General features: G+C 40.1%; 1 protein-coding gene across 1 annotated transcript; it reads left to right on the forward strand.

The window, feature by feature from the left end:
* The first annotated feature begins 1,907 nt into the window (after positions 1-1,907).
* On the forward strand, positions 1,908-13,011 carry drg1 (developmentally regulated GTP binding protein 1). The gene is made up of 9 exons (XM_086300581.1): positions 1,908-2,103; positions 3,657-3,780; positions 3,909-4,084; positions 4,190-4,259; positions 8,137-8,306; positions 8,979-9,109; positions 11,647-11,814; positions 11,960-12,082; positions 12,645-13,011. Exons 1-9 carry the CDS (start codon positions 2,065-2,067, stop codon positions 12,742-12,744), a joined length of 1,101 nt encoding a protein of 366 aa, XP_086156707.1. The 5' UTR covers positions 1,908-2,064; the 3' UTR covers positions 12,745-13,011.
* The last annotated feature ends 4,324 nt before the right edge of the window (positions 13,012-17,335 follow it).

The following is a 17,335-nucleotide window of genomic DNA, read 5'->3' on the forward strand; positions in this document are numbered from 1 at the left end:
AAGTAAAGGCATAGTCCTTAAGTATATAACAAAGTTATAAGATTTTTCTTATTTAGAAGCAGAAAGGTAGAATTGATTATTTCTTAAAAGTTAGCATGCAACAATTTTACAATTATACACCAGAAATCCAGTTACAGTATTTAAACGTCTACCTGAATAAATGTAATTATTATTAAACAAATGTGATATTATATTAATCTTACCGAAGCATCAGTTTGCAATACTTTGACTTTATATGCAGTTATACACTCACTGGATGCTTTTTTGGTACACCTTTTCAACAGCTCATAAATAAGACAAAAACCCATGTGTTAAATATGATACACATCACATGGCAGGTAGATACGGTCAAGACAACCTGCTGAAGTTCACACGGAGGATCAGAATTGGGAAGAAAGGTGATTCAAGTGACTTTGAACATGGCGTGGTTATTGGTGCTAGACGGGCTGATGGGTGACATGAAATACGATACATGAAATATAAACAAATTTCCATAATATCTGTTATGTTATTTATGAGTCCTTCCAATTCAGTTTGAAAATAATCATATTTTATTGTCAAAGCAAGTCCTGGATTACTCGTTCATGCTCTGCCTGACTCTACTTAGATCTGCCGTGTTTGTGCCAACCAATGACAGTCATTGGTGCCAGCAGAGACGTTAAAGAGTGCCCTCTGGTGGACAAACTATGCAACATGAAAACTGATAACATTACCACTCATAACATAACTCATAATATCAGCAGTGCCGATATATCGGTCGGTCGTCAGTATGATCACAGTGTGTCCATCTTCTGATGGCTGTTTTCAGGAGGATTACACATGATGTCACAAAGTCCAGATCATCTCATACTGACTGATAATGAGTTGACTGTACTCAAATGGTCTGATCTCAATCCAATAGAGCACCTTTGGGATGTGGCAATGGGGGATTCTCATAAAGGGTTGTGCAGCTGCAAAATCTGCAGCAATTGTGTGATCATTTCAACATAGACCAAAATCTCTGAGGAATGTTTCCGGCGTTTCGTTGAATCTGTGTCACGAAGAATTAAGGCTATTCAAAAGGCAAAGGGTATTCTAACCTCATATCACTAAGGTGTACTCAGTGAAGTGGCCCACGAGCTTATTTTTTCATCAAAATTTTCTTCTATAGAGGTGTTTTTTATTCATAACCTAATTTAGGAGACGATAATTTAGTTCATGTGTAGTTAAATAGTTTTGTTTTATACTGAAAAGCACTTCTAATATTTAACTTGTGGATTATTTCAGTAAAAGAGCAAAATAAATAAAAGCGCACTATCCAACCTGAGTAAATGTACTCATGCAGTATTTTAGGTACAACTTTTGTATGACGATATAAGACAACAGTGGTACATTCTCAGCTAGACACTGATTAAATCTGATGTTTTACAGCGTAAAACAGTTATTTAAATCAATTTAGAGCGACGATGTCTCCTCACAACTCAGAAACATCCGAAACTTGAGAAAAGTACAAGCCAATGCTCATCTGCACAGGCACACAGGCCTCATTAATTCTTAATAAAATATTGTGTTTAATAGCTTTGTTGTACGTTTTGACGTAAAGATTTTTTTTTCCTCGAAGAGCTAACTGGGATTTATCAAGCAAGTTAACTAAACGTTTTTTTTCCTGATATCCAGTGAAGTAGAACAACCTTTCCAAATGAATAATGGAATTTTCCATTGTCTATAGCCGTACTATAGCAGTACTTGTGTTTATACATTTTATTTGAAATTTTAGTTGTACTAAATTCCACCTTCCTGATTCGCAAATGAAGCATTTGCACTTATGGAAGCTCATGCTGCGTTGGCGTTTCTCTTTTTTGTTCAGTGAGCAACCTGTGAGTGAACGCGGGCTGTCATTGGTCAACGCACCGGGTATCACGCCCCGCCTCTGTCCGGGTTCTCGCGAGATTTCCCTGGAAACACCGCACCACCGCGTTCGTGTGGTGTGCATGCTAAAGTACCCCAATAACTTTGCCAACTTCCATGTAAAACCTTTTCAGTTTCAATCGGTAACGTGAATTTTACACGGGGAACACCGTCACCATGAGTATACTCGCCAAAATAGCAGAAATTGAAAATGAGGTAAGATGGAAACAGCGGGCGGGCTAACCCGCTGACTGTCACGTTTAAGCTAGCCACAAGCTGTTAGCGTTAGCAAAAATATTACAGCCGGGCTTTGTTTTGCTCTTAATATTTCTAACTCACATTTTTTCTTTTGGCCACAAAGTGCATATAAAGTTGCTTTACCCAGTCAGTGAACTTGTGAATCCATTACTAATCATATAAGACAGTGTAACGGACGTGCTAGTGCAGGTTGATGGTGGTAACAAGTAACAAGTTCGCCTTTAAATAATGTGTACACGTTAACTGTTCAATACAAGTTAACTTAAAACGACAGTGTTGTCTTTTAATTCACACGTATCCATATATTATGATCTTTGTATGGTGTGCCGTCTGTTGTTGTATTGAGAAAGCCTCAAATTTGAACATAAGAGTTCGTACCAGCAGGGGTACTTGCTTTAAATTACACTGAATGTTTTTGTTTAAGTTTTTAGTTTAGTTTAAACTTAACTTTAGCTTAACATTCAGCAATTGTTTCATTTCAGCTCAAAACATTCAGCTATCGGCATTCACGCTGCAGTTTCTTCAGAAAATGCCTTTTCTAGTTTTTAATGGAAACCTTACTGTATTATCAGAGGCAGTAAAAGGAAACTCTCCAGGTTGCAGTGCAAAGACTACTTGTTTCACTGTCTTCTTTAAGGGTTGCCACAGCAGATCATTGCTTTCATCGGTCTTCTCTGTGGTCGTCCTCTTATCTCCCTGCCTGGCAGATCCATCTTGAACATCCTTTCCTTTGTTAGCCATTTCTCTCACTTTACCAGCCATAATTCCTACATTTAAAATCTTGCCTTCTATTTTACTGCCTCCAAACATGCCTTCCCCTACTATTCTTTCTCAGTCTTTGGCCATTAGCAGCCACCCTGCTGGTCAGTTGTACCGGTAGCAGTTCTTGTAAGTCACTAGTAACATTTCTAGCTAACGTGTTTGATTTGGCAAAGACTTTACACCGGACGCCCTCCCTGTCACAACCTACCCATTTATCTTTAACTTGAGACCAGCACTAGGTGTACATTTTAATGTGCAGAGAAACACAGTTGTGTTGATCTTGGCCAGGACTTTTCTGCCTATTAAAAATGTTTCCTCCCACATTAAATGCTTTAAACTGTATTATTTATCAAATGGACAGAAAAACTAGGATTATTAAATAAAATGAATGAGTATCTGTTAATTTAGGGTTAAAAAAAACTCTTTGCCTTAACTATGATCATTCAAGTATGTAAGTTTGAGTTAAAGTTGCATGTCAAATGTAAGAAACTCTTGCATTTAAGTTGGCATAAAGTAAAAACTGTACAACATGAGGGAATGGGACCAGGTTTATAGTGTTGTTACTGTGTTGTTACTGCACTGACATTACAGTAAATCCAGATGGGCAAAATTAAACTTTGAATTGTAAAGGATAAGTCTATTCTGTTTTAAGTTTCACCATGACTGTACCTGAGTGCAGTCAGTAAAAACTGCTTACTTAATGTTTTTTAGAAAGTTCTCATGCAGACTGGTATTATTGTTCACTGTAGATGGCCAGGACGCAGAAGAACAAGGCCACAGCTCACCACTTGGGTCTGCTCAAAGCACGTCTTGCCAAACTCAGAAGGGAACTCATCACACCTAAAGGAGGCAGCGGTGGTGGGACAGGAGAAGGTGAGATCAGGATACTTGTGTCCTAATGATGTTACCAAAATTTTGTTTTAAATATTTCTTTATTTTTGCCCGGCAAAGAATGCTAATGCATATTTGATTTTTTTTCATGTGTTTCCTCCAACTTTTAGGTTTTGATGTAGCGAAAACCGGTGACGCTCGTGTCGGCTTTGTCGGCTTTCCTTCTGTAGGAAAGTCTACACTGCTAAGTAACCTTGCAGGTGTATACTCTGAGGTTGCTGCCTACGAGTTCACCACTCTAACAACAGTACCTGGAGTCATTCGGTATAAAGGTGCTAAAATTCAGGTACAAGAGTTTCTGCTTTCTTCAAAATCTGGAATATTGTTCATGCTGTGATAAGGTTTAAGTTATTTGCTTATATTTTTCTTTTTCTGACTTCGTCCTTTTTAGCTCCTGGATCTCCCAGGAATCATTGAGGGCGCCAAAGATGGAAAGGGCAGAGGCCGACAGGTCATCGCAGGTAATGATTTGATTACAGTGGAATCTGCTTGGAGGGAAATACAATGGCAGTTAGAGCAGGGCAATATGACCAAAAATATTTATCACGATATACATTTGAAAATTTGCGATAACGATATAACTGACGATATAATTGACACTAGACAAAATACTTTACAACTCCACAACTTTATTAGTGCAAAAAAAACCATCAATGTATTTTCACTTAAACAAGCAGCTGTTTTTTATGTGCATTAAAGTTCTATAAAAATTTAACAGTGCAAATGCAAATTCCTTGCTGACAGTTAAACCAAAAGGCATTTCCAGTGGAAATTGGCCGACATATCCTCAGCATAACCATGTATAATATCCACTAAACTTAAGAGGTTATACACACACAATACCGTAATATTATGCTGAAGCACAGTACGTATCACTCAGCGAGGCGCCTGCCTACGATAGCCGTAATGCTCCGACAATCCATCAAGCGCTGTGGGTTTGTAGCTTAGCAAAGTCATACTAAAACATTTGACAGATTTTCAAGCGCCGTGTACGACATAAAATCGTTTCGAGGTCAGTAAACACAACCATTGGCTTCATCGGGTGAGGGCCTCCAGCTCGCACTGGAACGGTTCGCAGCCGAGTGTGAAGCAGCGGGAATGAGGATCAGCACCTCCAGATCTGAGGCCATGGTTCTCAGCCGGAAAAGGGTGGAGTGCCCACTCCGGGTCGGGGATGAGTTCCTGCCCCAAGTGGAGGAGTTCAAGTATCTCGGGGTCTTGTTCGCGAGTGATGGGAGAAGGGAGCCGGAGATCGACAGACGGATTGGGGCTGCAGCTGCAGTAATGCGGACGCTGCACCGGTCCGTCGTGGTGAAGAGGGAGCTGAGTGTAAAAGCGAAGCTCTCAATTTACCGGTCGATCTACGTCCCTACCCTCACCTATGGCCATGAGCTGTGGGTAGTGACCGAAAGAACGAGATCACGGATACAAGCGGCAGAAATGAGCTTCCTCCGAAGGGTGGCTGGCCTCTCCCTTAGAGATAGGGTGAGAAGTTCGGCCATCCGGGAGGGGCTCAGAGTAGAGCAGCTGCTGCTCCACATCGAAAGGAGCCAGCTGAGGTGGTTCGGGCATCTGACAAGGATGCCCCCTGGGCGCCTCCTGGGTGAGGTGTTCCAGGCATGTCCCACCGGGAGGAGGCCCCGGGGCAGACCCAGGACACGCTGGAGAGATTATATCTCTCGGCTGGCCTGGGAACGCCTTGGTAAGCTGGAGGAGGTGGCTGGGGAGAAGGAGGTCTGGGCCTCTTTGCTTAGGCTGCTGCCCCCGCGACCCGGCCCCGGACAAAGCGGATGAGGATGGATGGGTCAGTAAACACAACCAGAATTCATACATAAGGCACACAGGATTATAAGGGGCACTGTCGATTTTCAGAAAAATCAAAGGATTGATTTTAGGGGTGCCGCATTTTCCAAAAAACATGGTAATAACGACGGCCCACTAGCATGCTCTACCAAAAATAGTGCTTTGTTGTGTATCTGACAGACGAAAGCTAAACCAGTTCCACACCACTGAAGTTGCAGCATTTTTACAAACCAATTCTGGTTCATCCGTTTCATTCAACGATCCGCTTTCGCCCTTCTCATTCTCCGTCGCCGCCATGCTTTTTCCGCCATGTGCGTATGAAAACAAAGGCACTGCACATGCGCGTTTTACCCATATTCTATCGCGAGATTTCATTTTCTTATCGTTGCCCAACATTATACCGGTATTACTGTGAACGGTATGATATGGCCCAGCCCTAATGGCAGCACTACTAATAGTGCTACTAGAATTTAGCTTTCTCCTGTATATATTTATAGACAAATTAAATCATAAGATGTTGTATTTGTAGATGCGAGAACACTAAAATCAATGATTTTCAGTGAGACAATGTTTCACGTCTTTATCTAAAGTTTGCTTAAAACACAACTGCTGATGCTCTACAGATTGACTGTGGCCTTTGGCCTGGAGCTGATGTCATGCCCAGGCTTAACCTGGCGTTTCAACCCTTAACTGCAACACCCTCCATCTGGCGTGTCAGCAGCGATGGCCAAAAACTCCTTTGTCCCACACGCCATCAGACTGTTTAACTCCTCTCTGGAGGGGAGAGGGAGGGGAAACAGGAGGACAAAGGAGGGGGGAACAACTAAGCTGTAGTGCCTCTGCACCTCACTGTACAATACCTTGTGCAATACTTTTTGTAAATAGTCAACAGTGCAATAGACTCAATACTTGAAATGTGCAATTCACTTGTATTTTTATTTTTATTCCTATTTATTCTATTTATCCCCTTTGTATATTTTATTTATATTTGTCTCTGTATTTATATATGTGTGTGTGTGTGTGTGTGTATATATATATATATATAACAGTTCTGTAACTGTAACTTTGGTCGTTGCTGTGCTTTTTTTGGAAGTCGAATTTCCCAGAGGAACCCACCCGAGGGATTAATAAAGTTCTATCTTATCTTATCTTAAATCACTGCCCACCACCTCCACACTTCCAACCCTACACCTCCCTTTTACACCAGAGCCCATAAGAGGCTCTTTCTGCTGCTTCCACCATCCTGCATACAGCTGTCTTCCGCTCATTTTCTGAAACTCTGAGTGTAGTGAGTGCCATCTACAGTGACTGTACTGGGAACCTTCCACACCCCACTTCTAGAGGAAACAGACATACTTGCCACCCTTTCACTCTACACTCTTGAATAAAGTCTTGGTGTTTTAAGCTCTTCCTTTCATGAGCCTCTTCATTACTGTTACATTTTTCTCTGGCATCAAAAAGTGCAAGCCTGCTCAAAGATTTCTTTTGACCATTATGGCCAGGCAGTGAACCTCAGCTTTATCCACTCACTGGACAATTTATTAGTTACGCTTTCATTGTACCAGGTTGTGGTACTTCCATTAGAACTGTTTTCATTCTATGTGGCACAGATTCAACAAGGTGCTGGAAACATTCCTCAGATATTTACATGATAACGTGACACAGTTGCTGCAGATTTATCAGCTGCTGACAACTTAATGTCATGTTTACAAAATCTGTTTTAAGATGCTTTGTGACATGGTGTGCTATCCTGCTGCAACAATACCTAGGTAGGCTGTGACATTTTAAATAGTGCTCAGTGGTCTATGTAGATTTTACAGGTCATGGTAGTCTTAAGTGCTTGAAAAGAAGGTAACCAGATTTCTTTAGGTTTGTGAAAACATTTCTTGCACCTCATATGAGCTATCGAGGTCACCTGAGGCAAGGTGAGAGTGGGTGTGGAAATGCTCGGGAAAGTTTCTCAAATTTGCATTGTAGGTGGCTGATAACTCGTGTCACACCCACCACCTCTGTTTAGTGACAGACATTCACAGTGGATGTAGATGGACTTCTTTACTCGTCTCTCAAACCGTCTGTGTTCGTGGTCCAAAATGTGAACACTGGCATCCTCAAAAAATGTGCTTTCTCCTTTAAGTTCATTTGTTTTGTTCTGTTGAGCTTTCCCTCCTGTATTGTGCCATGTGTTTATGGAGTGGTCATTTGGTTTCCATAAAAAGCACTCCTCACAGCACTCTCTGGATATTTTCCCTTTTTCAGACAATTCTGTTGATCCTGAAAGCTTTTTCCGAAATGCAGACCAGCTCGTCCTGCATCAAAAACCAAAGTCACTTAAATCCCCATTCTGAAGCTCAAGTTAGAACTTCAGCAAGTCGTCTTGACCCATATGACCTACCTGGCTATATGTCTAAATATTGCCTTGTGATTGGTTGATTTCATATTTGCATTAACGAGCAGCTGAACAGGTGTACTTCAACTGGGATTTCTTTTTACACATTTCTGACTGATGTTATTGTTTCTTTTTCCACTCTCTCACAGTGGCTCGAACCTGCAATCTGATTCTGATAGTGCTCGATGTGTTGAAGCCTCTTCTTCATAAGAAGCTAATAGAACATGAGCTGGAAGGCTTTGGCATTCGGCTTAACAAGCAACCACCAAACATTGGTTTCAAGAAAAAGGACAAAGGAGGCATCAACTTTACCGCTACGGTACGTCTCATATAATAAACACACTAAATGAAACTTCGCACTTACAGTTTTCACTTTAGAATTAAAAACTCAAGTGAACAATTACACTGATACTTAAAACATCATTTACTTGTCATTAAAGTTAAAGCCTCTACATTCAAGTGTAATGTGTTCTCCAAGCTAAGTTTTTAAAATCTCACAGTCCCAGACATTTTGATGTTTTGTCCTTTATTTGTGTTTATCCTCCTGTCCGGCATTTGTGTCTATCTGTACTTTCGAGAACAGTTTAACCCTCTTGCTACAGCTTACCTGCGCTAATGTTAGCCTAACAGCTCATCATGAGGTAGCAGAATGTCAGCTATCCCATTTTCTCTAATCAAACAAACATGGGTGGTATTTAATTTTCCCTTTTTCGTTTATGTCCAGAGCTGAATGTTTTTCATATTTTGCAGTTTATTGTAACACCTTGGAGAGCAGCCACTTTTATTAATTCAGCAGAGCATTTAGATGCAGAAATGGGTAGTGATGCCACATGGATTAGAACATATGGATTTTTATTGTATTGCTGACTCTAATATGTAATAATTGATTAATACAGATCTTTAAATTGTGACTTTTTTAATGACTATTTTCTTGCTTTTTTGTGTTACTTTAAGTCATCCATCCACATGCACTCTCTCTTTCTCTCTCCAGTGTGCACAGAGTGAGCTTGACGGTGAAACAGTTAAGAGTATCTTGGCAGAGTACAAGATCCACAACGCCGACATCACTCTGCGCAGTGACTCCACAGCTGATGACCTCATCGATGTGGTGGAGGGAAATCGGTGAGCTGCTGAAGTGTCACAATGGGCCTTTCTTAGTCATTCTCAGTGGGTGTGGCCTGCCGGTCTGAAATCCTATTTAACACTCCCATCATTCCCACTACAGATGGATTTAAATATGCTGTTTATGTGCTAGGCAGCATCTGGGAGAACTCCTGTTTTAATCTTACTTAGATGACTCAAAGGTTTTTATCTTAATATAAGAAGTCAACAAATATGGGATCAGAGATATGTGGAGTTGAGCATGGTCCCTCCTCTGAAAAAAGCAACTAGGAGAAAGACCACAATACAATAAAATAAAAACTACAATTTCTGCACGGAAACAAATTTATCAAACACTATGTCTATAGAATATTTTTTAAATAATGTCTAAATCCTGTACACCCCCATGTGGATCTTAAGACTGGCCAATCAAAGTCTGAAGTCCGGACTTATTGTCAGCTTTATTGTAAGGGATTTGGCCAAAAAATGCATTACATGTTTAGGATTTACAGCATTTCTTAATGCTGTAAATCCTAAACAATCCTGAAAAGTAATTGGAAAAACATAATTTTAAATACAAGGACTTTTTTTTGTAATTCTTGCAGTGAGTGCTTGAAGTCACCCTTGGACATCACAAGATGTTGTTTCCTCCCATGAGATGCTCCACTAGGCTTTTACCACAGCTGCCTTCAGCTGCTGCTTGTTTGTGGGTCTCTCTGCCCTCACTTTTGTATTTAATAACTGAAAAGCTGCTCTACTGATTTGAGATCAGGTGACTTGGCCACTGAAGAATGTCTCATTTCTTTCCCTTGAGAAACTCGTCATTGCTTTTGCAGTATGCTTTGGGTCATCATCCATTTGCACTGCAAAGCTCTGTCTGATCAGTTTTGCAGCATTTGGCTGAACCTGAGCAGAGAAGGGTTTTTTGTGAAAATCCCTTGAATTAATGATGAAATTCTGGCTTTCATTCACATTTAATTGAGTTAAAATCCACTGTGATGTTTCATAAGGGCAAAATATTTTTAAAAATTCTCATAATTCAGAAGCCTATGGGCCTATTAACTGTAATTGCATAAAGCACTAGGTGGGGCCCCCTCCTTGCCTGTATACTTACAGTATTTATTTGAAGAGAGGTGTCTTAACAAAAGGAAATGTAGCACTACATATTTTAAACATGATTAAAATTACTTAATATACATATAAAAAAAATAAAGTCAAACGTTCCTGTGAAAAGTAAACACTTTTTCCTTCAAAAAATTACTGAACTTTGGGAGGAAAATGGACACAGTGGAAACTGTAACCACCTGTTATACAATTGAATGAAATATACATTATTTATTCCATCCATCCAGCCATTCTCTTCCATTTATCCAATTCAGGGTAGCAGAGGGTTCGAGGCTATCACAGCTACCATAGAGAGGTGGGGTACACCCTGGATAAAACACCAGTCTGTGGCAGGACTAACGCAGAGAAACAGACAACGATTCACACCGACACAGACAGCCAATTTGCAATCACCAATTAACTTAAACCCACTAACTGCATGTCTTTGGACTGGAAGGAAGTACAGCAAGAACCCAGGCGTGTAAACTCCACATCAGGCAGTAGTGCTTAAACAGTATATAGATCGATAAAATAAGATATGTCAAAAGAAATAAGGCAGAAAGTAATTTGAAGTTAAAAAATAAATACAATAAATTAAGATAAGTTTACATTTAAATGAAAATATTAAGCTTTATATGAAAAACAAAATATCTCAAAATCAACAAGCAGAATAAAGGAATTAAATGTCTTACTAAATGTAGTAGAAACAGTAGAGCATGTCAGTGACTCAGAGTATACTAGAGTGTATAGTTGACAATGCAGTTCAGTTTTATTTATGTAGCACCAAATCATCACAATGGTCTCAAGACACTTAATATTTTAAGCTAAAGACAACATTATAGACGAACCCCAGTGATTCAGCGATTTCCTTATGAACACAAACTTGGCATCAGTGGGAAGAAAAACTCATTTTCAACAGGAAGAGGCTTCTGGCAGAACGCGGCTCAGGGTGGAGCAGCCATCTGCTGTGAGGGGAAAGGGAAAAGCACAGAGATGGCAAAGCACAAACTGTGACAGAGTGCAAAAAAAGGACTTACTCTAGTCGCATGTAAGTGCAAGAGGAGTGAAAGAGGCAAATGCATTATGGGAGGTCGTGCATTATTCTGAGCCAACAGCAGCAACACCGAGGGATAGTTCAAGGTCACCTGATCTTACTTTTACTGCAAGCTCTATGAATTTATAATGATATTCATTAGGAGTTATTCTGCCAAAAGTAATTGATTTGTAAATCTTCTGTTTGAGACCGCGTGCACCCTGTGCTAGGCAAATGGCATTAGTTGTAATATCTAACATTTGCGTATCAGCTGACATGTTAGTTAACAAGTAAATGTAGTAGAAGGCTTCATGCTGCACCAAAATATAGACTCATTTATTCACCATTTTATTTCTTGGATTATTTAGTATAACTGAGTATGTAGTGGTTTCACTTACAGACTCTGTCCCTGTCCCAACAGCGTCTACATCCCATGCATTTATGTGCTCAACAAAATCGACCAGATCTCCATTGAAGAGCTCGACATCATCTACAAAGTGCCCCACACTGTGCCCATCTCAGCCCACCACCGCTGGAACTTTGATGACCTGCTGGAGAGGATGTGGGACTACTTAAGGCTTGTGCGCATGTAAGAATTTCCATCAATACAACCTGCAAAAGATTCTGTGAATGCGGCGAAAGTCAGTTATAGATTTAAAGCAAGTCTTTGGAAAATTGAAGTGTTTGTGTGTTCAAACTGGAAAAAGTTACTGAGATGATACGTTTACTTACAGCTACACCAAACCCAAAGGCCAGCTTCCTGATTACACGTCTCCTGTTGTGCTCCCCAATGACCGAACTTCAGTGGAGGATTTCTGCATGAAGATTCACAAAAACCTCATCAAAGAATTTAAGTAGTGAGTATAGTTGCCTTAGCTAAAATGCTAATATTTTAAAAATATTTTTGTCATCTGAGGTTATATGTAAGTGATTTTAGAGTGTGGTGTTGATCAGATTATTCTTAATGTGTTTTTATGCGTCAAAACCTTAAAATTAAAACTGGGTGGACATTCTTTTTCTCATGACTCTATCACCTCCCTTAATGGCAACATTTACCAGACTAAATGTTGCCATCACTGGAACGTTTGATTTTTAGACATGTGACCGCGTGTTGCACCACCATCTCTAAATGGCCCTGGCAAGATAACATCGTCAATCATTCATTATGTTAGTGCTGCTGAGCATTAGCCATCCTCAAGGGAACGGACGGGTAAAACTGTGACACATGGAAGCTTTTGCTCCTTAAGGATGTCACATACCCAGTAGGTTCCTTTATAATAGAGCTGTAGCAAAGAATGATTTGTCGGGCTACTTTATAATGGCCTGATATCTTTTCTTTTCACACTCTTGAACGAATCATCAGTCAACCAGGATCAAACTCTTTTTTTTTTTTTTTTTTTTCTTAACTCTTTCTTTCAGTGCACTTGTTTGGGGCTCCTCTGTAAAGCACAACCCTCAAAAGGTGGGCAAGGACCATGTGATGGAGGATGAAGATGTTATCCAGCTGGTGAAAAAGTAAAAAAAAAAAAAGGATTCTTAATGCTCACTGCATGACCCATGTTATCACAAAGTGTTCTGTACAGCTGCTCAATAAACTACCGGACATGTCTGTCATTACAGCATCTGTTGTTTTTGCTTTCATTGATTTAAAACAATGGCAGGTTAAAGTGTCATATTTAAAGTAACACACAGTACTTAACACCATGAATAGTTCATATTGAATATTGGTTAAGGCTTCCATTGACTCCTAAAAGAACTGTACAATAAAATCACAGTGGAATCTCAATGTGTCTGTTATTTTATGCTTTTTATTATTCTGTGCTTTTATTCAGATAATAGATTTATTACTTTATCAAAAAGTGTAACCAGGAGTGTTCTGTGTTGTGCTAAATTTGGTTTTTTAGGAAAAATCCGACAGAAATGTTGCAGATGCGTACCCGCAGCCAGCATTATGGCTAACATTTAACTGTGGCTTAGAGGGGGGAGGGGGGGAAAGAGATTTATATGACATTGATGATGGGGATAGTTATTCAAACTGGTGGCCCACCCACTCCCCCGCTCTCTGGTGGGGACGGCCACTCAGGTTAATAAGTTCATTCACTCAGATGCAGTCTGAGGGTTGTTGGGATGTTCACAAGTAGCCAAACTCCACAGAGCAAAATAAAGCTGCTTTTTATTGGCACTGGGTGCACTCTTGGAAGTTGGTGTTATTTAATGTCCGTATGTTACAACAAGACCACTCGGAGTGCGAGTACCAGAAGCTAATGAATGAATGCGATGGATGACACCAAGCATGTAAACTGTGGTATAATATGGCTGGATTAGAAATTTGAAGAGTGAAATCAAGCAGTCCAAACATGAAAGATACTCATGTTTTGTTTTTTAATTATCAAGCGTGTGTGCAAAACCCATGCAAAGATGTTGCCAAGCTAAATAGGAGACCCTTACAGTATATTTAATATGTATACATCAAATGCAGGCATTTTATCATATATTGGATATAGTATTGCAAAAAAATGCATGCTTTTATCTTCATTTACTAAATTAATATGATATGGAACCGCAAAGAAAAATGATTCCAGTTTGCCAGCGAGAGAAATCCACTGCATGTTTCCACAAAATCTTTCTCTGCTCATAGGTAAAAAGCCACTTATTTGTTAGAAGTGTCATCAACATTGTGCTTTTTTCTAAAATAAATTGGTTACAGTGTCTAATTCGGGATCATCCTTAACACTTTAGATTTGCACAGATGTGTTTAGGAAAAAAAACAGATGTGAAAGTGAGACAGCATGACCGACAGTATAACGGTTCATGGAGTGTATTTGATATCTTTTGACTCCAGTTCTTTTAGCCCAAAAGCCACTTTTTAGTAAAAGCTGCAGTGGTTGAAGGTGAAGCCTGCCTGTCCAGCAGAAGCAGCAGCAGCAGGATCAACCCTTCCCAGACACCGCCTCTTCCCCACCCCCTTTTACCCTGTAAATTATAGCAGCACTTTAGCTAATGAAAGAGTTGAACACTGGACACTAATAAAAGCCATTAAGTGAATAAAGCACTTCCCCCTCTAACAAAATTAAAGAATCTACCCATTTGGAGAGAGAGGACTCTGTATTAATATTTATGAAATGCGGAACCGGCGCCCCCCCCCATTCAGACTCCCCAACCTACATCCAATCCCAGCCTGACCAAGTCCTCCTTGCCAGTGCACCTATCCCAAGAGAACATCCCCAACCCCTCCTAGCTTGAAGGAGGGGCAGGAGTTGGGGACTTGAAGGGTGCTGAGGACGCAGTCAGGACAGTCTGTCTCCAGTAGAGCAAGCTGGAAGACCCCAAGACACAGCTCAGAGCACCCAGCGGTCTTCACCACCCCTCAACCACCTGCGCCTTACGCTTGCTTTGAGGCTAGCGAATGGAAAGGTGAGTTTCTTGGAAAGACAATGTGTAGAGGAGACTTTTCAACGAAAGCAGCTGGAAAGTTGTCCGTTAAACACAGAGTAGGTTGAGACCAACTGTTTTCAGTGATACTGTGCTGGTCAGGTTTGAAGAACAGTTGCTTTAGGTTTTGTTGCTTTAGCTCAGAAAGCACTTTTTTCAAATACTTCTCTTAGTATTTTAAGCCGTGTTGGTTTCCAGAAGAAGACAGGAAAATAGAAGGTAAGTAAGCGTAATCATGTATCACAATCATCATCTGTGCATAAAACCCATTAAACCATCCCATCAGCTGCGCTGCATCCCTTTCAAACATCCTCATTGTTCTGAAAAACAAAAGTCTGTTTCATCACCGCCGCCCACCATCTTCACCCAAAGTACTCCAATTTTCGTGCCATTTGGTCACTTCCAAAGGCAGCTTTTTTCCTGTTTGGTGCATTAATATGCATTATGGTGTAATTTCATCACACAAAGTGGTTTCACTTGCTGAGCCCTGTAAGTTGATTATTGTGCCGTGCCTTTTCATTGTAGTAAAATGTCCTCAGGGAGCTAGAAAGAGACACAAGGGAAGGTAACAAGATTGTCAAACCTTTTGGAAAAGAAGCTCTCTTAGCCTGATGGTATCACAACACAGGAACACTTAACATAGTTAAGACTAAAATGTTAGGAGTGGTTTTTCTTTGCTCTTAGTAGATGGCAGATGCACCCCAGATGGACTACAGAGAAGTAGCTATACCTCTAATTCTTAATTCAATAGTGTCCAGGGAGCATGGTTTGTTTTTAGTCAATAACTACTAAAATTTCAGGGACTTGGACTCTATGAGATCTTGCGACTCTAATAAGATCACAGATGAATTACCCAAACTCTGTTTCCATTGATCACTTTGGGAATGCCCAATGAGGAAACAAATTTAATCAAGCCAACATTTTTCAGGCCTGCTGCAGGTCCTTTCTTAAAAATGTTTGAGATTTGAGTTTTAAAAGAGTGAAAAGTGATCAAATGGTGACTTTTTTCCTCTGTTAGAGTTGGGCGTGAAGGGCGAGAGGGTGGGGTTTGACGCAGTTCGTGCGCAGGAAGGGTGTAGCCCTTTTTTCCCGCAGTGACCATGACCTGTGAGTAATCTTTCGCTTTTTTTAATTCTGCAGCTCTTCCTAGCTACAAGTCTCTTCATCTTTTTTTGATCGTAGACCAACCAGTAGCATTTCTTTTCTTTCTTTCTTTCTTTTTTTAAACATCCCCATGAGATCAGATCACTTCTCTCACACTTTTTGGATTTTTCTGAAATTTTGCATTGCCGACAGCTCCGACTGCAGGACCGTCCTTCAGCAAAACCCATAAAATATTCTAACAATGCTGTGTCTTTTTTCAGGAAAAAAATAAAACCTGCTACTTAACATTTGCACAAAAACCTGGTCGATACGGCACGTTGCTTGGTCAATTTGTGCAGAGTTGCACCTGTGCAATATCTGTTGGACTTTTTTTTTTGTCGTTGCTCATGACTCCATTGTGCTTGATCTAACCATGCAGTGCATCTTCTGTCCATGGTTGTGCCAAGCACCTTGGAGTCTTGTGTGCACTGTCTGCCTCAGCTATCTGGATATCTATTTCAATGTCTCTGCATTTTTCCAAATATTCATGTATAAATGAAATGATCACAAAAAATAGGGCAGTAAATAAGACTGGACGACAGCGGTGGTGTGTGGTAGAAAAACACAAAGAAGATCAATAACCACAGGGTCAATTTTAATAATATTACAAGTGTTTAGTTTATATTTTAATAAAATCTCATGATGCAGTAAGATGTGGGGCTATGGCTCATTAATACCATCTAAATATTCTGTGTATTTTTACTGGTTATGTTGAATAAAGTGGAAAACTTAACAGTGAAAGCAAGCAATCGGGTTCATAGCATTCATATAAAAAAAAGTGTTTTGTTTTTTTTATCTACAAGTTGGATAGCAAAAAATATGGGAGGTTTGTGGAAATGATCAATTACAATAAGTGCTCAGTGATTTTGAGCATGTCCAGTGATTTCAGCCTGGTAGAGGTCATATATTAAAACAATGTGTCGTTTGTAAGGACTGCAGACTCATCACAGATCTGTAAATCAAATGACGAGACTCTTAGAAACGCCTGAAACTTACAAGCCAATATGTCTCAGCCCGAGTTTATGTTCTTGAAATGATCATCAAATATATTACTCCATTTTCTCCGCAGAGGTCGGCTATTTCTTTTAAAATTCAGTCTGTGTCGTCCAATCCCAACTAATGCATCAAACCAATAAATCTGAAATATGAAAACCAGACTCCTCCTTTCTTTACGACTCTTATTTTAATCAATCAACTCATTATGGATGTGGTGCCATGCCATTTGTTATTCCTCAGCTGTAGCTGCTATTTTAAATACAGTAATTGTGTAAGTGTTACTAATACATTCTACTCAAATGTCTCACAGAGAAAGTTTGCAGTGACAGAATCATCCATCCATCCACTTTGTTAACCACTTACCCAATGCGAGGGGGCTCAAGCCATTAAGAGAGAGGTCGGGTAAATTCTGGGTACGTGGTCAGTCTATAATAGAGTTAACAAATGCACAGGGACACAGAAACATACGCACTCACAGTCACGACAACTTCAGAATAAAGAATGAACATGCTCTGAGAAAACTGATGGAGGCAGCAGAA

Source organism: Aulonocara sp. 'chitande type north' Nkhata Bay, linkage group LG7 (genome assembly GCF_057382095.1).
Source record: "Aulonocara sp. 'chitande type north' Nkhata Bay isolate Kocher_YH1m ecotype deep benthic linkage group LG7, A_spYH_male_GT1.1, whole genome shotgun sequence".
In the NCBI taxonomy this organism is placed as follows: Eukaryota; Metazoa; Chordata; class Actinopteri; order Cichliformes; family Cichlidae; genus Aulonocara; species Aulonocara sp. 'chitande type north' Nkhata Bay.

Bases quoted from the DNA above. Each gene is read 5' to 3' on its own strand.
- drg1 (XM_086300581.1), top strand. From the start codon at position 2,065: ATGAGTATACTCGCCAAAATAGCAGAAATTGAAAATGAG. The intron at 3,781-3,908 runs GTGAGATCAGGA...TCCAACTTTTAG, and splicing joins CGGTGGTGGGACAGGAGAAG to GTTTTGATGTAGCGAAAACC. The intron at 12,083-12,644 runs GTGAGTATAGTT...TCTTTCTTTCAG, and splicing joins CTCATCAAAGAATTTAAGTA to TGCACTTGTTTGGGGCTCCT.